This window comes from Hirundo rustica, chromosome 15 (genome assembly GCF_015227805.2).
Source record: "Hirundo rustica isolate bHirRus1 chromosome 15, bHirRus1.pri.v3, whole genome shotgun sequence".
NCBI classification, from domain to species: Eukaryota; Metazoa; Chordata; class Aves; order Passeriformes; family Hirundinidae; genus Hirundo; species Hirundo rustica.
Genome location: NC_053464.1, coordinates 8,959,053 through 8,985,639, shown reverse-complemented (window position 1 = coordinate 8,985,639; position 26,587 = coordinate 8,959,053). Strand labels below are relative to the sequence as shown.

At 43.1% G+C, this 26,587-nt stretch overlaps 1 protein-coding gene across 3 annotated transcripts; it reads left to right on the top strand.

Annotated features, from left to right (window-relative positions):
- The first annotated feature begins 17 nt into the window (after positions 1–17).
- Positions 18–25,226, top strand: DCUN1D3 (defective in cullin neddylation 1 domain containing 3). 3 transcript variants are annotated; one of them, XM_058422622.1, is made up of 5 exons: positions 18–74; positions 10,512–10,587; positions 15,273–15,805; positions 17,690–18,222; positions 23,929–25,226. In XM_058422622.1, the coding sequence occupies exons 3-4, from the start codon at positions 15,375–15,377 to the stop codon at positions 18,171–18,173; spliced, it is 915 nt and encodes a 304-aa protein (XP_058278605.1). In that variant the 5' UTR covers positions 18–74; positions 10,512–10,587; positions 15,273–15,374; the 3' UTR covers positions 18,174–18,222; positions 23,929–25,226. The 3 variants fall into 3 exon arrangements, with proteins under 3 accessions (XP_058278605.1, XP_039934968.1, XP_039934969.1); XM_040079034.2 differs by having other exon boundaries at positions 17,690–25,226; XM_040079035.2 differs by lacking the exons at positions 10,512–10,587; positions 23,929–25,226 and having other exon boundaries at positions 44–74; positions 17,690–18,405.
- Positions 25,227–26,587: the final 1,361 nt, after the last annotated feature.

Below are 26,587 nucleotides of genomic sequence, written 5' to 3'. Positions count from 1 at the left end.
TCACGGCGCGTCCGCCAGCTGAGCGCTCGCCCGGAAGTGATGCGGTGGAGGCAGAGCCGCTCGGCGCCGCGGAGGTGAGTGAATTGGACCGAAGCTCTTCCCGTCCGCCCGGGCTGCGGGGGAGCGGCGGCGGGGGCGACGCGGGGCTCGGCGCGGCTCGGCACGGCTCTGGCTACGGCGCGGGCGGCGGCGTTCGCCCGTGGCCGCCGCGCTGTTCCTCAGCCCCACCAGGGCCGGTTGTGCTCGGGGGGCCCCGCGCCGCCGCCGCCGCCCCCTCACGTCAGAGCCCCCCGAGCCGCAGCCCTGCATTGCCGGGACGGCCCGCCGGGAGCGGCCGGACAGGCGCTGCCCCGTTGCCACGGGCGGGGCGGTCCCCGCCGGGCGCCGCTCCGGGCGGTGGCGGTGGGGTCCGGTGCCGCCGGGCCGTGCCGTGCCGTGCCCGCCCCACACTCATCTCTGTGCCCCGAGCGGCGGTGCTGCCTCTCCCCGGGCTTTGGCTCTCCTGGTTTTTTTCGTTCCGGTGTGCGCCGTCTGCGGGGTCCTAAAACGTCCCTTAGGATGGTCGCTGCGGGCGGCCCCGCAGCCCCCCAGGGCCGGGGAGAGCCGCTGCTTTGTTCGGGTGCGCTTCGTGCCCAGCCTTCTCACGTGTCATGCTAGAACGTGAATGTTCGAAATGTTTTCAGGAGAAAGACAGAGAAATAAACTGCAAAGCTATTTATTTCCCAGGTAGTTCTCGCTATCTGAACATACTCCCTTTGCACAGCCTCTTTTTATTTTCCTACTTCAGCTCTCCCTCCCCTGAGCGTGTTTACCCTTCCTGTGCAAGCTGCAATCTGCATTAATCACTCTCTGGGGCTGTGGTGGTACTAATAAGCTACTCATAACAAATTATAACTTGCATAATCAGTGTTTCGAGCAAATATTGGTTGGAAGAATATGACTATCCTCTCAGTGCCGTGGTTGCTGGAAAGAATCATTGATTATCTTTTAAATAGTTAATACTGCTGATATGCTGCCCTTCAAAATGTTGCATTGATAACTGAACAGGCTGATGCCAAGTGTCAGAATACAGCATTGATCCACAGCTGCTAACTTTTTTTGAATGGCCGTGTCTGTCACATAATTTAAAGGGGTAATGAGTTGAGTGCTCTGAAAAAAAAGGGAGCATAGCTGTACAAACAAAAAGCACGGAACTGCCCTACCTTTTTGAAAATTACAGGCCTCGCTGGCATGGTTTGTATTTTTTTGAGAGAACAGTTGACCAAAAGACATTATCTCGACAAATACTTACGTGTTTAAAAACCTCTTTGTTCAGTGATTAATGTGTAGCTATAGTATTGGTGTTTTATTTGGGCCACAACAATGGGAAGAGAGAGTGTCTGAGTATTTATGTCCCTTGACTGCATCTGAGCAGTGCTGCATGTTCCCCTGGTGAAAGATAATCCTCAGAAAAGGAAACACAGTCCCTTAGTTAAGATTGAATGTGAGAGTAAAGAGATCTCACCTCACGTTCTTGTCAATTCTGTAGCCTCAAAGTCTCCCCCACACAGGTGTGTTGTGGTGGTATGTGGAAAGCATTCACTTTTACGAGATAGGCAGCTCACAGCGAAGGTTTTCGGCACATCAGCAGAAAAAGGAGAGCTTGTGATGTGTGTTGAATTAGTTCAGATTTGCAAAGTGTAACTGGCTTTACAAACTTACTGCAAATATTGGCTCTTGTAATGATTTCTAAAACTCTGATTATTTCCTGATAGTAAGTTGTATGTAGGCATGAATACTGTAATTCTTAAAAAAAAAAAAAAAGGCTACACAGCTAATAACAGGGGAACTTACAGCTTTGGTACTACTTGGCTGCTTTCTTTGTGAGACTGACAGCCTGCAATATGAGCTGTAATCATCTCATGTAATCAGGATCTTCAAGGCTGTGTTAGGTGCCTTTTCTGCCCAGATTCTTGCTTTATTTTGAAGCTGAATGTTGTGTTCATAGCAAATTGTCAATGATTTGTGCCAGTAGTTCTTATAATTTATTAATCTTGGGAATTCATTAATAATTACATGTTGCTTCCATTTAGCATGAATTGTGTTGAAAAAAGATGATCAGGTGGTGGAATGGATTTTAGAGAAAACTAAGGACAGCTCTTTTGGAAGACCCTTATTGAAATAATTTGAAGGAGTTGAACTGAGCAAGAAGGGCTACCAGACAGTTTGACAGACTTCTAAGATGTGTTCTGACAAGTTTGTGAGTGGATAAGGAAGAGGCTTGGTTCTGCTGCTTGCTTTGGTTCAGCTTAAGGAGCAGGAAGGAATCCTCTGCATTGGGGGTGTGTGTGGGAGCAGTGGGGTATAAAGTAGATGGAAAGGGGATGGAAGAAGAGGGGACAGACATGGCTTCTACACTTAATTTCCTTGTGGCAGAAAGGAATGCAGGGAGGGTTTGGATACAGAGATGCATGGCTGTAGGTCGGAAGGAGCGAGGGTGCCACAGCACTGCTCAGATCTGTCCCACTCTGAAGCACTTGATTTTCTTCATTGGTGCCAGGGAAATGTTGGTAAATTTAACTTAGAGCCTTGGAGCGCTATAAAATCCATCCTGATGGGGTTTTGGCAGTTTGTAAGAACTTCCAAATTGCAGAAACAGTATTATTGTTCTGTTAGGCACATGGTTCTGTACATGAATGTAACAGGAAAACTCTGCCCTGAGTAAGAAGAGACTATAAAAATAGAAGCATAGGATGTTAGAAAAACAGTCCTTTCTTTCATCCTTAAAAATACAGAAGGAGCTGAATATTGGTAGCCAGAATTCTTGGAAGGCTGAAAGAACAATCTGTAAACACTTGAGGGACTTGGTAGTCACAGGAAGATAAGAGGGAACCCCCTTAACAGTTTCATCAGAATTCCCTGGCTGGGCTCCTTCTCTTTGGCTGCTTCTCCCTAGGGGTCTGCATCTTATCTCACTGGCTTCCTTTCCTCTATTTGCCTCTGACTAATAGGCTTTGTATTCTGGTTACTGGAAGTCTAATAAGTTCTTTTGTCTCTTACCCCTTCCTCCTTTTTAAAAATACTAGATTAATGGCTGTAATGTTTTTGCAGACTATCTGCATTGGAGACGTGGATTAATTGTGTACTTGACTCTTTAAGTTACCCAGCAGTAATGACATAATAACTTGACTTGAAACAATGGTAATTTCATGGCAAATGTTCGAGGCAAATATTGCCTTCTGGTAAAGTGCCAACTGCAATTTACCCCCTATAAACATGTGACACAGGTAAACTGTCTGTGCAGATTTTCTCAGTATCTTCTGTATGGTTAGTCCTCTCGAGAGTGTCTTTTGAAACAGTCAGTGATTTCTCTTTTCTCCTCCCCCCCTTTCTTTTGACTCTCGCTTGAGTCAGGTAATTACAGATCTGGGTTGAAACCTTCCCAGGGAGTGATCAGGAGAGCCAAGACTTGCAGACGTGCTCCCATTGCTCACGGGCACCTTGGCTTCCCCCTTCCTTGTGGAGGGTTTGTGGATCCGCGTGGCTCTCGGCAATGGACTGTGGGTCAGCAGTTTGGAGGGTCCCAGGCAGGTGGGGGTTGGCAAAGCCAAGGGGAGCTCTGATTTCCCCTGCACTAGTGCCAGTGTTTGTTGTGGTGACAGGAGGAGGTTCTCCTTGTCGTGTGTGGCTTTGGTGTGATAGTGTCGTGGTGCTTTTACATTGTGATCTCGGTGCTGACCGTAACAGAGCAAATAGGGAACTAAAGCCTCTTGCCTAAAGTATAATCTGAGAATTGGCCTATTTAGGTCTCCATTTTATCCGTATGTCTTGTGGGGCAGCTCTCTGGTCCAATGATTTGCATATTAAAGGAAGCAGAAGATCTGGATTTTTAGTTAAAGGTTATTTAATTGCAATGTTTTGCTGCTAGAAGAATGACAGTTAGGGGACTACTTAGATGTGAGCATTAAAGTACTGTTTCACAGAAGCAGGAAAACTGTAGAGAAACCAACAAAAGCATAGGTGGTGAGACAGGATTCCAGTGGAGAGAGTAAGCTAGTATAATCTTCTGGTGTGTCAGAACAAATGGTTATAAATGCTGTTCTGTCTACAGCATCTGTTTCGTGAAAGACAAAACTTACTTTGCACAATGTGAGAATGCTGTTCCTGACCTCCTGTCACAGTTTGTTATTCCCACAAAGTCAGACTGCCAGAGACAGTACGACAGTCATAGTTGTTTGTTGTCTCGCTTTTCCTGTTTAGCGAACACAAGTGGGTTTTTTTGAACCAAAAGGATTATGTGCTCCTGAAATATACCAGTCTTATTTTTGTATCCATATAGTAGCAGAAAGTGACAGTTTTTAGTTCTTTCTTTGTTGGTTGTTTTTTGTGTGATGCTTTTCCTCCTGCAGCTTTGGAACATGTAATGCAGTCATTCTTTTCCTTTTGTTTTAAAATGGAAAGGGAGGGAGAAAAATCATCTTAATGCCTATGATTATGGGAGGCATGTGTAACTTAGTAATAGACTCACAAACACGAATGTCCTAGCTCTTGGTTTTGGTCATATGCTGCCTGTTCAGTATTTTCATTGCCGATGAGTCTGTACAGAAAGCCTCGAGTATTCTGCATCAGCATGGTCCAGAGTGGCCAGGAGTGCCAAAGGTCTGATGTATTCCAGCTTCCAGCAGTTACCTCTGCTTGGAGTTAGTGATTATGTCTCACAAAGCACAGGAGGGATACGTACACACCTGGTCTCTTGTGGGGCACAGGATGTGAAGAGAAATCAAGAATATGTGAAAACTTGTAAAAAATAAAAAGTGTGCATTGGTTGAAGCTGCCACCAGATTTCTCAAGGAGAGGCAGGAACTGGTGACCAAGTTCTAGTACTCAGAGGAGCTCCTTTGAAGCTGCTGATACAGTTAGCATCAAAATACTGCAGCATCCTTTGTACGGTGGCAAATGTTGGTGGTGTTCACTGGAATAGGGAAGTTGCAAATCAAATCAGGAGAGAGAATTAGGGTTTCTGCAGGTATTTTCTGCTTTAGAAACTGCAGTCGGTTTAAAAATCCAAGCATATGCTCTCAAGGCACTTTCATATGCCAGTGCTTTCATTTAGAACAATTTGTTGTACATAACTTAGATATGATTCCAGTATTTATGTGGTCAGCTGGTACTGGAGTTCCTACACAACTGCGTGCCATGAGTGATTCTTTTGGCTGGCAGCCTGTAAACTGTGTTGCACTCACTGAGACGGCCAGTGGGCATTCTGTAAACTCCTTATGAGCATCTGCTGCCAGCAGGGATCTTATGAGGTGGTCTGGCTCTTGTCCTTAAACTTGTACCTTCAATGTTAGGTGCTGTGTCTCACAGCTGCTTGCTGCTGGAGAAGGGAGACTTAGCCAGAGCTGCTGGAAGGGCTTCCTTTTTATGTGTGATGCTGTCTTTTCTTAATTTTTGAGAACAGTAAGAAATATGAAGTTATTAACTAACTACAATTAGTTTAAAGCATATCTTATTATTACAGGAGTCACTTGATAGATACCTGAATTACATTCAGCTGCATGTAATTGGTGAAGGCACCTCAGACACTTCAAGGTGAAATATGATAGCTGAACTCAGTGTAAAAGAAAATCTGTGCACACTTAGCTCAGTTTAAAAGTAAATGTTTTTCTTTCCATTGCCGAGTAGATTGTAGACCAAGGTGGTTTTTCAAAGTTATTGTGGTTTGGCTGCAGAGAATTGCAATTTTCCGTAGGTTAATTTGCAGAGTGGATTGAGCCAGGGTAAGGTAAATATTTGTAGCACAATTACTTTCAGATGCTTTCAGTGGGATGCACCTCTGTCAAATACCCAGGGCCTGTGGTTTCTTTTGGTCCCATAATCTGCAGTTTTGCTGTAGACGTGTGAACTGGTCGTGTCAGCAGACAGTAGCTCTTCCCCTGGCGTGAGCTGCTTTAATTATTCATAGTACATATTGAGGTGTTAAAGGTCTGTCACACTGTGCAAAAGTTACTGTGTACCCTGGAAAAATACTGAAGTATTATTTTTTTACAGCCCTTTGCACATGAAAAGGGAAAAACCGCGCAAACTCTCATTAGAAAATTATTTGCTTTTTTGTACATGTTGGACCTTGTATGGCCTTTGACGAGGATCTTGAGGGAGAAGGGGAATATTGGGAGTTTTTAAATGGATGGAGATAAATTGCTCAGTGACTGAACCTTTGTTTTTTGAAGGTAGTTGAATTACGTGCAGTGAAATAAATGAGTTTATGTCTGAGTATATATGAGGTAGGGAATTGGATGGAATTTGATTTGTGTTCTAGTTTCAGCTTTACTGAAAACTGATGGCATGATATTGAACAGCTCTGTTGTTTGGCTGTCTTGATTTCCCCTCTGCCCATTGTATTGCTCATAGCTTAAATAGACTTCTCAAAACTAGTACTGCTGCTGCATGAATTAGTTCATTAATTTATTTACATTACAAAAGCACCTGAAGGCACTCTTCTAAAATTATATTCTGTTTAGCTAACCAGACTTGGGTTTGTTCTTTGAAAATACAATAATCCTAACAAATCATTCCACCCACCTAATAAAGTAAGATGAAGCACATAATAGGAAACAATTGAAAACTTTTTAATGGGGCCAAATGGAAAAACAATGAGAAGTAATCAGTAAGTAAGATACTGTGTAGTTAGAGAATGTAAAGGGAAGAGAGGGATTCAAAAATGATGCATTTGGGTCTGCTGAAAAAGCTACTTAAGGCCATAAGAAAAAGTAGTAAGGTGCTTTAGTCTTCCTCTGCCTATGATTTTTCACATTATTATTCATTTTTACTTAAGTTAGCCTTACACAATTAGCTGCACACAGTGAGCTACAGATCTGAAACATCTGTTCCACTTTTTCTTGAGACTGCTAGTTGAACTTTGAACATGAAATGTGGTGTCATGCTCTGTGAGTGCATGCAGAGTCAGGTGCTCTTCAAGAGTGCAGAAAGCAGGTTTCTTCTGCCCAGTCTTGAATGGAAAAATCTCCTGTGATGGGTAAGCTCTGGACTTGGAGTGGCAGCACACCAGGTCAAGGCTCCAGTGTTGTAAAGAGACTTTTGCCTGCATCGTGGTGATTGGGGGGGTTCCTCTAGGAGGAGATTGGTGATAACTCTGATTCTTGGCCTTGAGACCATGCCCAGTGTTACGGACTGGTGAAGTGGTTTGATTTTTTTTGTATTTGTGTACTTTGCCTTCTCTTCCAAAGTAGTTAAGCCTTCCAGTGTGACCTTTCTCAGAGAAGTCCACTTCTCATTTGAGAAAGTATTCAAGCTTCCAACATAGCTGTTGCCTGGCTTGGTTTTCCCCTAGACTGCCGTGTAGCCTTCTGCTAAGTGGCAGCCGGAACTCTGCATGCTGCCTTTTCAGGTGTCTGTGTAACTAGCTTCTACTCCATGCAGGCATGTTCTGTAGAGACAAATTTTACCCGGTTTGATCACATTTCTAAAGCTGTTTTGTTTCCAAAGCTCAAACTGAGGTTAATCAGAAAGCGTTTTGTTATCCTGATTTGGGACATATTGGTAAAGTTCTCATGTACCTGTCCACAAAACCATTACTGTCTGTAATTCATTGAAAGGTTCTTCAACTGCAGGAAGCCTCACAAACTAATAATTCATTTTAACTAATTGCAGCATGACTGTCCTGCTTTTTGACTTCCTCTTGAGTAACTTTGCATAAATATATTTGTGCAGCAGTGGTGTGGAGCAGATCAGCGTGACAGACAGGTGCTAGCGCAGCGCTTGGTTGGGGATGTGGTGAGGTGTGGTCTGGCTCTCCTGAGAGCCCATAATGTGCCTTTGTGCTGCACTCAGAGGGCTTCTACTGAGAAAGTTTCATTGCAGGTTCAGACTTGAAATAAGCAGTTTCAATAATGTGCCAGCTTTGACTGAAATTTGGTTTATGCTGTAATGCTTGTGCACCAAGTGCTCGGTGCTGTAGTGTAGAACTCTGAACTGTACAGTGAGAGCTTCCACGTGTGGATCTGATCATCTCAATTTCTGCCTGCTGAAGAGGGAAACAATACCATTGATCCTTCACTGATTCCCCACAGGTCAGAAGGCTGTGTGCTCTTACCTCTGGGAAAGCTGCTGGGTGTGTGGAGGGCCTGCGCTGATCCTCCTGCCCAGTGCTCAGGAGAGCAAAGTCCCAGGGGCTTAGACACAGGTGCAAAAAGAGGCTGGTGAGCAAAACAAAGGCCTCCATCATCCCAAGGGTTCACAATATTTACTTATTTCCCTGTGGGTTGCTGAGGGCTTGCTAATGAGCGGTGCAGGCTGTTTGAGGTACTGTGCTGTGATGCTGCTGCTCCACAGCAGCACAGGGGGTGGGGTGTTGGGGACCACAGCCTGCAGTTACACCTTGCAGCTCTGGCCCAGGGACTGAACCAAAACCTGTGCCACCAATGTGCTGGTGCTTCTCTCCACCCCTGCTGCACTCACTGTGATTTAGGATGAAGTCAGTGCATTGCTGTGCTATGACACCCTTTAAATACAGCCTTGAAGAGCTTGACCTTCTAACTCCTAACTCATACTAACTTTTTGTTCCGTATCCCATAACTGTGTTTACACATGCTACCACATTAAAATTTTTAAAAAAGTTAAATGGACAACTTAGAAGGATAGAAAAATAATAGAAGGGGGAAGAATTGGAGCTGGAGTTTCTAACGTGTTAAAATTTCTGGCTCTAGTCAATGTGCATGTGTGTATAGGTCAGCCAACATGGAAATTACTTCAAACAACCTGAAAAAGTTTGGCTTTTGCTGGTTTCCAGGGCTGATTTCCATCAGATTCAACTTCTTTTGAACTTGAAATTCAAGCGTTTGCTTCCAGTAAGCCAACTGGAAATGTAGATTTGGTGGATCATGGGATCACAGATCTCTTCCAAAGAAATACAAATATGTTTGAAAAGTAGTTTATTGCAAAAAGTTGCCATGACAATGATTTTTCAAAATGTGAACTGTAAGATGTTTAAACAGGTTCCTGGGGATTGAGGCTGCACAGCACCCTGTGTTCCTCTTTGGTGATTTATAAAAGGAATTATTTAGATGCAGGAGGCCAAAAGAGATTAACATAGATGTGCCAGATGTTACATTTTCTTAAATTCTTGAAATTCATGGGATGCTATGGTGAAATAGGAAGAAATTCAAGCTAGTACTTCCACCATGAGAGAGGCAGACACTCCTCTGCTCCCCTGCATGTTAAGCTGTCTGGTGGCTGTGCACCCACTGGAATGTCTGCTAAAAGAGCTGTGAAGCCATGGGGGAGGGAAAAAGGGTGGTAGGTTATGTGGAAGGTGAGGTTTGGGAGCAGAGTATATAAACCCAGTGTGAAGTAGAGTTTTCAGTCTTCATCTCAACAGTAAATGCCAAAAAATGATTCAGTGGAGATATGTTTTTGTTCTTCGTGTGTATATGAGTGAAAGTACCTCTCCAAAGTTTCCAGGTATTTTGAAATGTTTGGGGCTTTTCAACTCTATCAACAGCTTTGGTCTAAACTAGGTTTTAGGTGTCAGTCAGATTTTCCTTATCCACATATAGGACGCAGGTTTGGGGAAAGCTTATGTGGAGATGGGCTTGTGTGACAAGACCTTGTTTCACGGTTGTCTTTCTACATTCACCCCCTTCTTTCTGCTGAAGGAAGCTCTGAACAAACTAATGTTCCTACTTGTTTCCTAAGGAGTAAATCTCATGTAAAAGGTAAGCATGCAGCAAGGCAGCTTTTGATCACCTGTCTGCTCCCTAGATGTACTAAGAGCTGTAAAAACAAGATGTTTTAGTGTTTCTGTTAGTATGGTAGAGCAGGGGAGCTTTGCCAGAGATTTCTTGTTTGTTGTGTTTTTCTGCTAGATCAGATACAGAGATGTTGGCTGGGGGCTGCAGTTGCTGCTCTTGCTACACAAACCAGACATACCTTTGTCTGTCTTCTCTTCAGAGGTTCCTGGTTATAAAGCAGAGCTGTGAATTTAAGAAAAGCGAAGCTGAGCCAGCTCGACTGAACATGGGAAGACAAACATGGAAAAGAATGTGCTAGAGAATGAAAAAAGAGAATTACTCTACAGACCCAAATTATGCTTTGCTAGGTAGCAGCTGTCTGGCATTCACAGATTAAACAGCACTCAGCTAACATGCAGTGACAGTGATAGCATGTCCTCTGCTTTGCTTTTGAGTGCACAAAATGAGGAATTAACTCTCCCATGCTGAAAGCCATGAAAGTATCCGGAAGTGTGTATTTACTCCTAACAAACATTTGAATTTGTCTGTTGTTTTCAGTACCTGTTCTCTGGTTTATATGACACTGCAGAATTAATGGTGTTAATGCTACTTTGTAAGTCAAAAAAGTGAAGTAGTTTTTTATAAAATAACTCTTTGAAGAAATAGAGTTTGGCTCTGAAGGGTTTTATTAAATACACAGTTGGTTCTCAGTGATTTGGTGCATTTCATGGTTTTCATAGCCTCTTCTAAACGTAAAGATTTGTGTGGTCTTTTGTCTTCCAGCATTCTATGTGGAACCCAGGGAGCCTAAAGGAAGCTGTGAAGCTAGTGGAATGATTCCCTGTGTAGCTGAAACTATGTAAGTATTAGGCATTTGCTTACAAGATCACTTGTCCAGCACAGTTGTTAGAGCAGCGATTGCTTCTGCTTCAGCAGTGGCAGTGATCTTCTGCCTCCCCAGTGGGAAGCTCTGTGAATCTCTTCAGGGCTGGAAACAGGCAGGGCATCCATGATACTGTTCCCTACCCTCAGCTGTTTTGAAAGTCATGTATCCCTGTCCATTAAAAGGTAGATAATGTGTAATGGAATTCTGTAAAATTCTAGACTATGCTCAAGTGTTTGTGAAAAGCTGAGGCTGGATTGAGTGTTAGTTAAGCTCTAGTTGTGTTGTCTTTGCCTTAGCTAGTGAATTGCTACTTGGAAAGGGATTTAATGGTTGGCTGAGCTGTCTCCCCTTTTGTTACAAGATTTCCTAAATTTGTCTTTGAGGTCTTCCTGTATGGAAAGCTTTTTCCTCTACTCTCTTCATGCTTTCTGTGTTTTGAAACTCATTATAAATACCTTCTGATGCAACACTTCATTAAATAGCATAATGCTTGTTTTGCTTGTTATTCTCTGGACATATCCAATAATTTCTGTCACTACAATAACATCAGTCATTACAGAAAAATACAGGGTTCCTTAAATATCTCCTTTGCATCTTCCCTCCTTCTGCCAGCTCCCCCCACACTTCATTGCTGCTGTTTTCAATTGTGCCACGGTGTGCTTGTATGATTGAGAGTTATTAGTGAGTCACTTTGTTTTGCTCCCTTCAAATTTGGGGCTATGTGTGATCTGGTCACTTGAAAATGGAGGAAAAATGCTGCAAATTCCTTACAGCACTTAGAAAAAGGTCCCACACAAAACCCCCACCAAATCAAAAACCCCCACCAAGCATTAGCCAAGGCCTTTGTAATCTTCTCTAGGTTTTCATTTAATGTGTGAGGCCATATGGCTCTGCACATCCTTTGTTCTTAGAGGGTGACTTTCCTTTAGTTGGCTGTATTCACCAGCACTCATCTTCCTGTGTTCCCAGCTGCTGACTCCTTTCTAGAAAGGTGCAGAGAACGTCATTGTGGATCTCTGCTTTGCAAGAGGAAGATGGCCTCATGGGCCTCTTGGTGATTCATGTGTACTGGAGATCATTGCTCAATGCTTTTCTGAGTAATAGACTTCTTTGGGAGCACTGCATCCTGTAGCGCTGAGCACATTCCAACCTTAGCCCTGAATTTTGATCCTTTTTGGTAGAACGGCAAAAGTAGTGGTCACTGCTGCCTTTTATGTCTTGCTTTTATGCTGTCCAAGCCTCTTAGTAATTTTTCTCTTGGGAGCTGATCCTTTTGGGAATTGACTCTTTGCCACCAATCCGTTGTAACCTTTGGGTACACGAGAACTTTATACTCGTAGCTCCTGATCCAGCTGGGAGAAATCTCTCTGCAGGTCCTTGTGCTCTGTGATACTCACTTGGCTCTGCAGCCGAACTAACAGCTCTCTTCACCTTCCCGAGGGTGCTCTCTCCCACTCCTTGAGCTCTGGCTTCACTGCAGCTCCTAATGCTGCAATTAGATTCTCTCTCCAGCCTCCCTTAACAAAAGGGCCGGCTTCTCCCACTTGTTTCCATCTCCTTCCAAGGCTCTTGTTCCTTTCATGCCTTGAAACCTGAGTCACGTAGGAAGCGGAGGTGACTAGTTAGTGAAGTGGATCCAGCTCAGCGAAGGCAATTTACAAAAGGGTAACTGATGGAGTGCCAAAAGACTTTTCTCTTACAAAACCAGATACGTGCACAAGCTGCCAGCGGATGCAGTCTGGATTTTTTTTTTTCCTAAGCTGGTTTTGCTATTTTTGGGGTAGAATGCTTCTAAGTATCTGGCACATGGCATCAAGTTTCATGTGGAAGAAAAGTGAGGAATTGCAGTACTGTACATCAGTTATCTTCTAGTGTTTGTTCATAAGGAGTAGGATTGTGCTCTGAAAAGCTCCTTGGTGGGGAGGAGGAAGGAAGAACTCTGTTACTGCAGGGAAGAGCAGCGCTAGCAATGCCTAGGCAGTGGCTGTTCAGGAGCAGCATTCAACTCTTTGTAAGGCAAGTAGGAGTACAGAAAATGTGTTTGTTAGAGGGGTACGGTGTGAGGGAGGTGGATAACTTGCCCTCTAGGGGTTAATGCTACTGGGTTTGCTTGTTTTTGGAAACTGCTGGTGGGACACCTCCTTACATACAGGTGTCTAATAATGCTGGCACATCTTCCCTGTGTGTATTGGAGTGCTCTTTTTGTGACAGCAAATGACTGTAAAACCCATCAGTTTCATCACATTGGTGATGTCACTTTGGAAACCTGAACATTAGATTGTTATCATCATTAATACAAGGTGTTGCTTAGGAAGCATCACAGCATGAGTCACTTTTTTAGGAAAATTATGGACACAGCATGTCAGTCTTGCAAACTGCCTTTTTTTAAAAAAAAAAGCACTTCAAATTGGGATTCCTCAAGTGAATTGGATTAATCTGTCAATTATGATGTGTGTGATTTGACTACTTTAGAAGAAAGTACTGTTCAGTGATATGCAGCTGTTCCTTAACCTTCCCTCATAGGGAAAAGCTGTTCCAAATCACCAATAGCTAATAACTGCTGTTACATCTTTGAGCAGAAAATTTTCTTTACTATCTAAACTCTGCTTTAAAGTCTAATACTAGTCTGTACTCAGGATTTTTTTATTCTATTCTTTTAGCTGCATGCTTCTCTCTAAAGAAAAATCCATTGTCCATTGTCCATTGTTGTTCTGCCTCTGAGAAACTGATGGAAGAACAAGAATTAGTGTTGATTGAGCATTTGAATTTGGATGAATTTAAAGATGGGGGAAAGCTGGTATGTGGGAGTTAATCACTAAGCAGTTTTTACACTGCCTACTAATATCCTGTTTGTTTTGGTGTAATGAAATAATGACTGGTGTAGACTGGAGAGGACGATGTTGCTCAGGCACCTGGCAGCACAGAAATCAGTGCCAGGCTGTGCTTTGCAACTCACAGAGCTGTGAAGTACTGAGGACCAGTGAAGTTGTCTTATGGATGGTTTATATTGACATGCATATTTTTACAAATCCTTTCAAATACAAATTATTGCGAATTTCTTGAATACATTAAATCAAACTTTGCTTGCCTGTAAAAGTGATGCCGCAGAGTTAATCTTTAAAGCATTGCAATGAAAGAATATGTAATACTTTTGTTCCATTGGCTGCTTAAAAAACAGTTATTTGCTAGTTTCATGTGTGGGTTATGTGCTTAAGAAAAGGGACTGGGGAGCCAGGTAGTAAAAACCAGCATCTTGGCTGTTGCAGTTCCACTGGCAAAATTTTTTGCTCATGAAGCTGCACACGTGCTGTTTTGTCAAAACAGGTATAATGGCTGAGAGATTTATTTTTGTAATCCTAATATCTGAGAATTCATCTGTACTTGTTGCTGCTGTTGCTTTACAGCTTGTAAGAGGACTTCAGTCTCAGTAAAGCTTTGCCCAAGAAAGAATATAATAAAACTGATGGGACAGCTATTGTATTTCCTAATTTTTAAATTTTTATCACTCTTCTTTCTTGTTCTAATTCTAAACTGGAAGCTGTACACAATTTTTTTTGTTTGAAGCTTTTGCCTAACTGACAGCAGAGGTGAAATGCAAATAAGTGGGTAAAGGAGGACTATGATAAGCAATTGCTTTCTTGGAGCTGACGTTTCTGAGAAACAGACTGTCCTTGGTGTGGCTGCTCACTGATAGGGCAGTGTCAGAGTGTTAGCTTGGCTTTCGTGAGCAAAATTGGAGAACCCTTTTCTGTGGGTAAAATATCTTTTCCAAATATGCAGGGCTTTGTGATTTATAAAAAGAGAGTATGATGAAATCATTTTGGCATTTTAATTTTTATTTAAAAAAACCCAAAACCTTCTGAACTGGATTTACTCCTTCTTATCTGCATGTGTGTCTGTCTGAAGAAGTTTTTTTTAAGAAGGCCCCCTCCCCTGTCTGTCTCCTTACCTGAAGGGAGGAGCCCACTTGAAACAATGAACAATTTCTGAATACCCTCTTGCATAAGAAGTGTTGCCTGCTTTCTGCAGACACACTCTGTGTATGTTTTAAGTACAAAACCGAGATTCCAAACTCTGTTTAAAAACAAACACACAACTTCCACTCTTTCTCCTCCTCCCCAAACCCAGCCAACAGCCAGCCCCGTCCTTCCCCTCTCCCTGAGAAGTCCCTTTTGCTGATTTGCTGAAGGTACAGTCTAGATCCAATGCTTAGGTCCGTGCCAGGTTGTCCCATCAGTATCCCTGTCCTTTCCCTGCTTTGTTTCAGTGGTTTATATTCTGTATATAAAATGTGGGTATACTTTTAAAAACCATTTCCTCGAAAATATTTCTGGGTTAGAGTAGTCTGTCGTGATGAGGCCTGTACATGAATCAACCTCTTTGTAACCTATGCTGCAGTAAGAATTTTAGGAATTTCCTTTATTAGGACCCGTTCGTATAGTGTAGCTACTGAGTGAGCTGCATTGATTTCTAGGTAAAACAGCCTGAAATTGCCTGAAATTTATGGCATATTCCAGCTTGTGTACACTGCTCCTTTTCAGTATGCAAAGCTTAAATATCCTGGAGTTGGTCACTTAATGGCAAATGTTATCCCACATTTAATACTTCAAATGTTCTTTATAGAGAGACAGCAATTTGACTCTGAAACTGTTTTTCAGGTTAGCTGAGCGCTGCTGATGGCGTGGTGAGATGTGTTGAAGAGCAGCTGCGAGGGTGTCCAAGGGCAGGGGGACCACGCTTGGAGCTGGGCTTGCAACATCATGGGCCAGTGTGTCACCAAGTGCAAGAACCCTTCTTCTACCCTTGGCAGCAAAAATGGGGAAAGAGAATCTGGCAGCAAGTCCCACAGCAAGAGAAGTGCAGTCCACAAAGACGACCATGGCTCAGCTTGCGGGAAGGCTTCGGGAGACATTCTTGTGAACGGGACAAAGAAAACAGACGCTGCTGTAGAGTCCAGTCAGCCTCCAACGTTTTCTGGAGATACAAAGAAAGACTCTGTCTGCAGTGCAGAGGAATCTTCTCTTCAGAGGATTGGGGAGTTATTCAGGAGGTATAAGGACGAGCGGGAAGATGCCATACTGGAAGAAGGAATGGAACGATTTTGCAATGACCTCTGTGTTGATCCCACTGAATTTAAAGTACTAGTTTTGGCTTGGAAATTCCAGGCTGCTACCATGTGCAAATTTACAAGGTTAGTTCTTGTAGAACTTGTAATTATTTTCATATGTTAAAGTATATCCTGTCAGCAGTATGGTGGAGAGACAGCCTCATTAGCTTCACTTACTTATTTCTTCTAACACTTGCATTTTGGTCAAATTAATTCCTACCACTGCAGAAGGTAAGCTTTGTATTGTCTTCTTTTCCCCTTCCTCTCACACTGGATTTCAGAAGATGTGGTTTTGGCCATTATGCTGCTAGTGATGAACAGTGTAGTGAGATTCTGTGGACATTAATTTATTCTTGATTTACCAAAAGCAATTTCCTGTATCCAGCATTATCCCGGTGATGAGACTGGATGCTGTTATTAATTTTTCCTTTAAAGTAATGTGAGATTCTTTAGTAGTTGCTACTAACTCTGTTAACAGTCTGTGAAAGAATGACAGAATTGTTCCTGTCCAACCCATGTTAATGTCTTTTTCCAGGAGTAATCTTGTTAAAGCGTAGAGAGGGAAGGAAATGTGAGGGTTTTGACACTGGTAGCTGTTTCATACTAGCTGACAAATGATTGCTGTTCAAAGTGCTGTGTGCCCTTCTGGACAAGGGGCTCAGTCAGCAGGCTGACAGCATGTGTGATGCTACAGGAAACAATGGAGTGGCTAAAACTCCCCCCACAAAGCCAGGCAACCCCAAACTTCAGCAGCCTCCCCCAGCTTGATTAGCAATGTCCAGGTAAGAGCAAGTGAAGACTGCCTACAAGGACTTGCAGGTAGAGAAGGAATATTTTATTTTTTGGTCTATCTAGATTAGTTTGAGTAATGCTGCCTATTTTTACTGAGCTTATAACTTTCAAAATTACTCTGGTGTTCAGAGCCTTGACCCAAGCCTCTGCTGTGCACTGAACAGCACCTTCAGAGTCTTTGTGGCTGTGTGTCAAAAGGGTGAGTTACTCTGGAATGCAAATGTGGATTTACTGGAGGCTGACGATGCAGGTATTTGCTAAGATGGTAAAGGAATTGTAAGCAGTGTCTGTGATTCTGCACAACTACCATGAGTTTTATTAACATGGTTTTAATTTCCTTGGAGAGGACAAATCTAGTGGTGAGAGGTTATATTTGTTGAATGGCACACTCCGTGGTACAGGATGGACTTCTTTCATCAAGGTTAGCATCACGGTCTGTTCTCCTGAGTGCTGCTCCATCTCTTGTCTTCCCTCCAGCCCATCCTGTGCCAGCCTGCTGCCTCTCCTGGCTGGTTGTGACACCTGCTCACAAGCATCAGAGGAACTGGAGCTAAACGTGTCCCACTTGGTACAGGGCTGCTGCTTGGAGCAGCGTCCACACATGGTGCCGCAGCCCCTGCGGCGCTGTGCTCCCTTCCATGCTCTCAGCAGGTGCCTTGCTGACCGCCACCAGTGGCTCCCCTTTGGTTTTGCAGGCTGGAAGAGCAACCAAAAACCACAGCAAAAGCAAAAGTGAGCTGCTCTGTCCCTTGCAAACAGCTCACCCAGAGCATGGACATTTTGACATGGGCAGTATTGAATCAAGTTGGGGTAAATGTGTTTGTTTCAAACATTTGGAATTTCTTCTGTGGTAAATTCAAAATTTAATGTGAAAGGCATTCCAGGATGTGGAAGTGTCCAGAAAAGCCAGAGAGCAGAATGTTTCAAATGCTAACAGTGCCCCAGCAGACCTGGGGGTTGTGTGTGGTTGCCCAGGCCTTAAGGAGTGCCTTGGAACTGTCAGTCTTTCCAGTGGCTCCCATTGCCAAAATCTGTGTGCCGCTGGAGCTGAGGGTGCACCTTGTCTTGTCCAGATGATCCTCTTTGATTCAATGTGGCTGAACGGAGACGGGCCGTGTTTGGCACGCGAGGTCGGTGGGAAGGGCTCGCTCTAATTTTTCTTCTCTTGCTTAACAGGAAGGAGTTTTTTGAAGGCTGCAAAGCAATAAATGCAGACAGCATTGATGGCATTTGTGCAAGGTTCCCCAGCCTCCTAAACGAAGCCAAGCAGGAGGATAAATTCAAGGATCTCTATCGTTTCACCTTCCAGTTTGGCCTGGACTCTGAAGAAGGACAGAGGTCGCTACATCGGGAAATAGCCATTGCCCTTTGGAAATTAGTTTTCACCCAAAACAAGCCCCCTATTTTGGACCAGTGGTTACACTTCCTAATCAAGAACCCCTCAGGAATCAAGGGAATCTCCCGGGACACGTGGAACATGTTTCTAAATTTTACTCAGGTGATTGGACCGGACCTTAGCAACTACAGCGAGGACGAGGCCTGGCCGAGTCTCTTCGATACCTTTGTGGAGTGGGAGATGGAGCGAAGGAAAAAGGAAGAGGAAACCAAATGTATTCTGTCTTCAGACACAGAGGGCCTGTGTGTGGACGAACAGACTTAGCGGTGGCGAAGCAGCAGTGACAAAAGCAACTTGTTGTCCTTCACAAAATGTAAACTCTGGATGTTTCTGGAAATTACCGAGGCTCCAGATTTTTCTACTTTACACCTTTTTCTGCCTTGTCTTTGAAAGGGCTCTAAAATGCTGTATCATGTTTTAGGCACTTTCTTGATTTTGGTTATTCCTTTTACTCTTGCCCTGAAATATTTGACCCCGGCTACAAGTTAAGCTTTTTTTTTTTTTTTTTTTTTTTTTTTTTTTTTTTTTTTTTTTTAAAGACTTCAGATTAGTATAAATAAGTCTGATACTTCTTGCACAATGTAGATCTTTTTAGTTAGGTTAAATTAACATTGCTAAATTATACAGTGCCAGATAAAGTTTTTCATACAACTGTCAGGGCAGGTCTGTACTGTGTGTAGTGCTGTTTACATTGTTGAAATTTTAGGCTATAATAATTTTAAGGTTTTATACCAAGATGAACAGCAGTGTTAACTATAAATGCATTAATCCTGGGTAATAAGGCTCTAAAAACCAACATAAGCAACAGCTTTTTGTAATATGGCTAATTCCCATTTTGAGCTAACTCCTAGTGAACGAGTCCAGATAATTCCTTTTTTTTGGACTTTCAAACTAAATGTTGGGATTGTTTTATAAAATTACTGTACCTGTCAGTCAACTGAGTGATAGATGACGATTTGTATCTAAATCTCTTTACACATTCACGTAATAAAAGAGCAGTACTACCTCAGTTTTATTGAAAGTGGACTTGTTGATGGACTTCCATTTTCTCTGGAAGTTGTATTTTTGTGGTTACATGAGAATATTTTTACTTGACTAAAAGAACCAAAGGTTCTGCTTCTTAAGTTTGCTAAACATTGACAGAAGCAACACACAAATCCTAAGTCTTCAAGGAAAACTGTGGTATAATTCTGCTTTAATTTGTTTGATTTATACCTAAAGTATTACCTTACTTGTCTGGCAAGCACAGTACTTCTATGTAAGGAATTATCTTTTGCATTAATATTGATGAACCAATTTTTTAAAGCATATGTTTAATTGCTAAATTGCAGTTAATACTCCACACTTTCTGGAGCTACAATATTGGCATCTGATGACAAAGTGAATTCTTAATGTGTTCTTAATGACAACAGTGTAGATGAGTCATTTTTAGACTGACTTGATAATATTTGGATAGGAGTCAATTTATTATTTTACAATGCCTGTATTGGGACTGTTTGCCTGTTGAAATTGTTGTGACTTAAAGGGAGTTTTATTAACACTGGTTGAAACTTTTTTGGTTATTGATGCTACCTTTTTTAATTTTAGTATGTCAACTTTTTTACACCTTTTGGTAAAAGGATTGATTGCCAAGGCTTTCTGTATAGCCAAGTGCTGGCTTAATGAATTTGATATACTTCCGTTACACACTTTTTATTTTCAGAGCTGCAGTTCAGGATCATAAACCAACTTTAACTAAAAAAACAAAACAAAGCAAAAAAAAAACAACAAAAAAAGCCTGGATAGTCATCCATAGCATCTAATGGCTTTTGTGATATAAGGGTTTTAAAGCTAAAGGGAAACAGGTTTTAAGTGGTGAGCTTGTCACCACGTCCAGGGTGTCACGCTTTGCACATCTGCTGTGCCCCACAGGGGTTAGCAGAGAGAGGAGTAGGATCTGCCCGAATTCTGGGACTGGCTTTGCTGGTGTGCAGCCCTGCAATAGCTTGGCTTGGAGGTCATAAATCACTAACAAAATGTGGGTAATGCAAACTGTTTTAAAACAAACCCACAAGCCACAGATAGCATCTCTTTCATCTAATAAAAGGAGAGTTTGGTCCATGCTGCTTCTGCTGGCAGGCAAGATGTGGAAAACAAATGTGGTTGTTTTAGATGCAGCTCAATGTGGCCCTTTGCAGGAGAGCCCTGAAGTTGCTGTTTTATGGGTAAATACATCCAAAGCTTTGTTCTTGCTTCTCTCACTTTCTGTGGCACAAAGAGTTTGGCGGCAAAACCTTGTTCTGATTCGGTGAGCAAAGCAGGCCGAAGCACTCGTGCTGGATTCGCTGAGTTTATGGTGAGACTTTTGCTGGTGCTGTTATTTTTAAAAGACTAAAATAAATTCCCCAACAGAGGCTGCTTTGTTAGGAAAAGTTCCAAATGGAGACTGATTTGATAGTAAATTGAAGACTGTATTTGTAAGTTTGAGACTCTTCATTCATTCAGCTATTAAATACTTTGTTTGTCACTTTTTTTATTCCCCTAAAGGAAATTTTAAATGTCCAGAGTGTGAAGAGTACCTATTCAAATGGGTAGCCAGTGCATGCAGGCACACCAGATGATGGCAGTTTCTGATTTACACCCTAGCATGCAGCAGCTCAGAGGATGAGGGATAGAGCTCTTTAAGGAAGGTGTTTATCTAGTGGTTGGAATGTGGACAGCAGTGAGGAAATCAATCTGTAGTGCATCAGGCTCAGCCATTTTATTGTATCTGATGTAATACAGCTTCTTTTTAAAGGCAGAGGTGAGCACTCAGGAAGGGAAAATCTGGTTTCCTGTTGGGGAAAGGACATGCCATTACCAGTGGCTGAGGTCCCACGTGTTCAGCGTGGGGACAGCCCTGCTCCTGTTCTGCTGCTTCCAGCCAGGCACGAGCAGCTCCACCCACTGGGCAGGGTACTTGCAAAAATAGCCAAATGATATATCTAGCAAAATATCACTTATTTTTAGCCTATTTTCAGTCCTTTAATTGGCATTTACAGAATGTAAACCAGAGATGTGTCAGTTTTAAACTCCTGAAGCAGGAGCTGAAGGTGCAGCTCTTTGGCAGTGCTGGCAGTGAGTGGGGCTGTCAGACCTTCTCTTGGATTGCCTGGTGATTTTGTGATCCCAAATGAGACTGTGCAGACTCTGTAATGCTGGGGTGAGGGAAAGGGGTTTGTGTGTGTCTCTGAGAAGTCTTTAATAGTATTGGAGCCTCTGAAAATATCCTAGTTTAATGGTTAAACTGTGACTATCTCTGGAACAGGCCAAATACATTCACTCTTCAATTTTATATAGTTTAATTCTTCTTTGTGTAGGGCACAGGACTGTAAGAGAGCAGTGATGCTGATGAAATCCTTGAAACTGTTGCAACTGTTTATTTTTTTTAAATTAGATTATGCATTAGGAAACTTTATGCATGTAGTGAATCTGCTGCAACTTGGGATAAATAACTATAGATAATTATATAGATAGTTGAAGTAATATACTGGAAAACTGGTCTGACATCCACAGCCTGTGGCATTTTACTGCCTTCTCTTATATGCAAAGAAATACAATTCCTGTAAACTTTAGCCCCTAGTAATAAAACACTGACCACCTACGCCATATTATAGTTTGCAACACCTTTAAAATTTGGCTTCCAAATCAACTGGAGGCTTAATTGTGCTAATTTTTACTTGCGTGGGTGCATTTCTGAGGTCAAAGACTATCTATTGATTCAAGTAAGGGTTTGAAAGATGCTGCCCATAGCTGGCCATAAAACATGACTGAGGCAATGAGCTGGAATTGAACACCAAATCCTGAGTTTATTTGCTGCTGGTGCTATTCTACGTGGGGAATTACAGCTTTTTTGTACTGTGCAATCCTAGTGAAAGGACCACTGGAAAATGACCACAGGTCTGGCATGTGGCACAGAAGCAGCTGCAGCTGTGGCAGGTGGGACTGTGAGAGCTGCTCCCTTGGGCTGGCCCGGCAGATCTCCTGGATCAGCTCTGAACCAGGACAGTTCTCAGCCAAGCAGAGTTCAGAGCATGGAATGAGCTCAGGCTGCTCTGCTGAGGACAGAGTGGCTCGGGTTGGTGGCAGAGGGTGCAGCCCCTCCTCCTGTGGACAGTGCTGGGGGGCAGCAGCAGCTTTACTGGGTGACTTATTTCACTCTCTGTGTGTCCATCAGAGCCTGAAGAACCCATGGATCCAGGACTAGCCTGTCACCCGTGGTTCCCAGGCCTGTGCACTGACCGGTGACCTTAGACTTTTTGTGACACTGTCAACATAAGCCTTGTTTCCAAAAAAAGCCCAGCACAGTTAAAGAAATGCCATGTAGTTAATAGCCACCTCAGTTGTGATATAGTTTGTTGGCTGAGGTTACATCATTCCCATTCTTTGGTAAATAATAGTCATTGTGAGTTTCTGGGTCTTGCAGCCTTGTGTTCTGCCGTGCGATCCTTTTTTAGAAGGTCCTCAGTAAATTGGGCACCCAGTTCTTCCCTTGAGCCCACTCTGCTCAAAGTGTGTGCATGTGAATTGAGCCTTTCATATTAAAAAGGAAGATGCTTAACCTGAAACTCAAAATTCTTCAGGGTAGTGCTTCAGTATGGAAAAACCTGTGTTTTTTCAAATAAGTATTAAAGCAAAGAGTCTGCTTGAATTTTGTTGTGTGCAAACAAACCCACCAGTGTTAACATTTTCTCTCTGTATTATTGAAGATCGAATCTTTGGTTTTATAGTGTGAACTGAAGTGAAATTCATGAGATTGTAAGACAGAAAGAAGGCTGTAACTCCTTCACCATGAAGTACGTAGGTATCTCTACCTCTTGTTCTTAGACTTGAATAGTTTAAGGCTACCATCCTTTCGTCCCAGGATTTTATGCCTGGATGAGTAATCTATTTTTTTTTAATTGACCCACTTTAAGTATTATCTATTTGCCGTAGTTTTTGGTATCCTGTGTTTAACCTGTATGCAAAGGACCCTTTGGAAGGGGGCCGGGTCAAGCTGCAAACCAGAGTTGTTCCTCCCGGGTGCTACTTTTGGAGTGCAATAGAGCGACCGAGCAGAGCTGCGTGGCCTGTGGCTCAGGGGCTTCTGTACCACACATCCTCTTCCCTGGTCAGGCTGCCTGTACCAACAGGGAATTGAAGAGGGAGCCATCAGCCTTTTCATTTGCCCTTGAAAAGCTTTAGGAACCCACCTGATGCAGTGCCATGAGTGTATTTTTCTTTTAATCAAAAATACTGTGTTTTGTTCCATGTTGGACTGGGCTTGTAACCACCCAGCAAAGATGGGACCCGCAAAAGTGCGAAGGCTACGCGCATCCTTTTTCCCCTGAGGTCAGAATCCTGCTCAGGATAAAACCCTTGTGCTTGAGTAAAGCTGGAGTGTTCTCAAGAGAACTGGAGATGCCAGAGTGGCTTTGGTGCTCAGCTGTGTTCCTTAATGCATTGGGGAGTTCTCCTTGCAACACATCTGTGTCCTTCCTTTCCTCCCCAAAAGCAAACTGCAACACAGTTGCTGTCACAGCAAATCCCCCCTGGTGCAATGCTGTAGCACCTGCTGCTGCAAGATTCTTCCAGTGTGAGTTTTGGGGTGTGACTTCTTGCACTATCAGGACGGGCACGTATTTCAAGAGAACGGGGGACGTGTGAGACAGTAGGTAAAAGGAGCATGTACGTTCTTGTCCTAACAGCTTGCCTTAAATCACTGACATTGCAGCGGTTCCTTGCTACTATTGCAATCCTCAGTCTTTGAAAATACAACAGGTTCTGTAGGTAATACTGTTTTTTGTTTAATTTTTAATAAGTTTCTATCTTTGCGTAATTGCACTCTCCAGATAAGCCCTTTTTGGATAACGTGTCATTTCACACACAGGAAAAAAAACCCCTCCATCTCCAGTGTTTGTGCTGTAAAGTGTTTCATTTCTCCCCCTGTAAATTATATCTGGACTAAAGGTTGCCTACTGTCGAATCAGCGTGTTTACTTGAATGTTGCCATTTTATGCAGTTACAGCTGCTGACCCTTGCTCTTCTCTGGGCCTGTGAGAGTGGAGGTTGTGTGACCAGAGGTGGCAAACCTGCATAGAGGATCGGTGGAGCTGAAGGTCGGCTGCTGCTCCCGCCTGTGTTACACGTTAGAGGACTTCACAGATTGGTGCTCCATATTTGGAAGTTGTGACTTTTTAAGTCATGCTGAACAAAGTTATTTAAGAATACACTTGCCCTCTTATCTGTAAGTTTGAAATAGTCTTTACAAAAGAGACGGGCTGGCAGGAGGGTTGGAGGGCCTTGTGCTGTAAGTTGTTGAGTAGCTCAAGTTCCAGGAGCACGGATGGGACTGGCAGGATTCTGTCCTGAGCCAGCGCTGTTGGGGTTTGCACTGGCTGGTCTTGAGGCCATGAAGCAACTGCAAGGCCTTGATGGGCTGTGGGAAGGGTCAGCCTGGGAGCGCTGGCTGCTGCAGCCTCGTTTCTGTCTTGTGGGTCTTGAGGCCCCGTTCAGCCTCCAGTCCCTCTCTGTGGAAGGAACGCATTTTGGTCGGGTTTGCTCCCAGAGAAGTAACTCAGCGTAACTAAGGAAGTAACAGGAGCACGGCTTTGTGTGGCTGTCACTGCACCTCATCTCTGTGAGCACAGGGCCTCTCAGCTCCTCTCAGTAAACCAGCAAGGGTGGGCAGGGTCACATCTGCTGTTCTCTCTGCCCGGGGGAGTTTTGCCTTTTCAGACTTACCCAGGAGATAACCCTGTACAAGCCAGTTTTCTCACTCTGGGAAATGATGAATGTGTTGCATGTCACGAAGCAGCCCTGTGGTTCCTCTTTGGGACAGCAGTATCAGAAGTGCTATGTAAATGTAATGCTTGAAAACAGCTGGAGTAAATTCTGTTTCATGTAGGATCTTTATTTCAAGGGGATGCAGCCAAATTTGAAACCTGATCTAGAGGAAAATCGGGAGAATTTCAGGGCAATGCGTCTACTAAATCCCAACCTACTGAATTGGTTTGTAGTTTTACAGTTACTTTTCTTACATCAAATTTTCTCACCATTGGTTTCTGGAACAGAATGGAAACAGCATCTTATGGAATGTGCAATCTAAGGCACAATGCAAGTAGGGTGTGATAAGAAGGTTGTCTTTACTTGATAGCAATCCTGAGTGCAATGTTTTTTGTTGTGTCCCTTTTGGAAGAAGAGCATTAAGTACAGTCTGAAGTTTTTCTTTTCTTATAAGCAAAGCATTGGTTTGTCCATTACTGACTTCTTGTGAAATTTGTGCCAGATGTATATTAAATATTTTGGTGCTTTTTCTAATCCAAGCTGCCATTCATTTACCTGTGAGATTATTGTACTTCTGTATATTTAAATGACCAACCCCTTAAAGAAAAAAAACAAAACAAAACAAATCCTTTAGTCACAATGTATCCTGACTACTGTAGCTTGTAAATGTTCCAAAGCTTCTGGGTTTCCTGTATTCCAGTAAGGTCTGAGGGGAGGGGAACAGCTACAGAAATCTCACCCACTGGAAAGGGAACTCGCACGCTGTTCTGTGCGTTACTGAACAAATGAGTAACATTTGTGGTGTTTACATAACGACACGTTGGTGTTCACTTTTTTGTGCTCAAGCTTTGTACAAAATGTCTTATTTAAAGCTGAAGTCCTTTTTACATTTTTCAATTAAAAAGGGACAAATTACTTATTTTTCCATGCCTGTGAATAGGACTCTTGCTAGTTTCATTTGTCATGTGAGTTTCTCAAGCAGGATTCCTGGGTGCTCACTAAATCCCATCTAGTCCTGGCAGGGGAGTGACCACATCATTTTTAAGTGTGTGGATGGAAAACTAGCTGTTTTTTTCAACTTTGCAGTGCAAGTGTCTGCAGCAAGGAGATGCTGGATGTGAACAGCCTGAACAGGAGTGAATCTTGAGAGGGATGAATGCTGGGGTCAGTCTGCCCTGCACCCCCTGCCCTGAGCTCCTGGCTGTGCTGCTGAAGGCACTGCTCCCTTTCACATTCTGTGGTAGCACTGATGTTGCTGCTTGTGCCAGTTTGCAATAGCTGCAGCCAAAGGAATGCCAGGCTCACTTGGAGGGGCCAGAGTACTTTTGTGTGAGGAAAATGGCTGCATTCATCTTGCTGAATAACAGATTTAATTTTCAGGTGGCTTTAAGTTGTCATTAATGACACTGACATGAGCATCTCCTGCCTGCCCGCTGCTGCTTCTGGGCTTGTGCTGAACTTACTTTCTCCTGCTTTCCTGTATTTGTGCCTGCTCCTCCACGCAGCAACTCCCAAGACAAGGAGAGAGCCCAGCCCAGCACAGTGAACTTAGGGTTGGAAAGTAGGAGGGTGTAAATATTCCATCAGCTGTATTTATTAATTTCTAGAATGATAAGTATTTCAACTTTATCTTGGCCTGTTCCAATTCGTATGAAAAAATTTCTCATTTCATGGTCAAACCTTTTAACAAACACTTCCTTTTAATTTTTCCATATTTTTTTCTGAGTACCTAAAACTCTCCTAAGCATCTTTGTGCTTGGAAATTCTGTATGTTAACAAGAGATGCTCAAGCAGCCTCTGTTTCAAGTGGCAATGGCTGCAAAGGACAGGTCTGGAGCTGTCAGGTTGCCAATCACCTCATCCTGCTTCCAGCTCCCTGTGGAAAGCGATGCTGT

Bases quoted from the DNA above. Each gene is read 5' to 3' on its own strand.
- DCUN1D3 (XM_058422622.1), top strand. From the start codon at position 15,375: ATGGGCCAGTGTGTCACCAAGTGCAAGAACCCTTCTTCTACCCTTGGC. The intron at 15,806-17,689 runs GTTAGTTCTTGT...CTTGCTTAACAG, and splicing joins ACCATGTGCAAATTTACAAG to GAAGGAGTTTTTTGAAGGCT.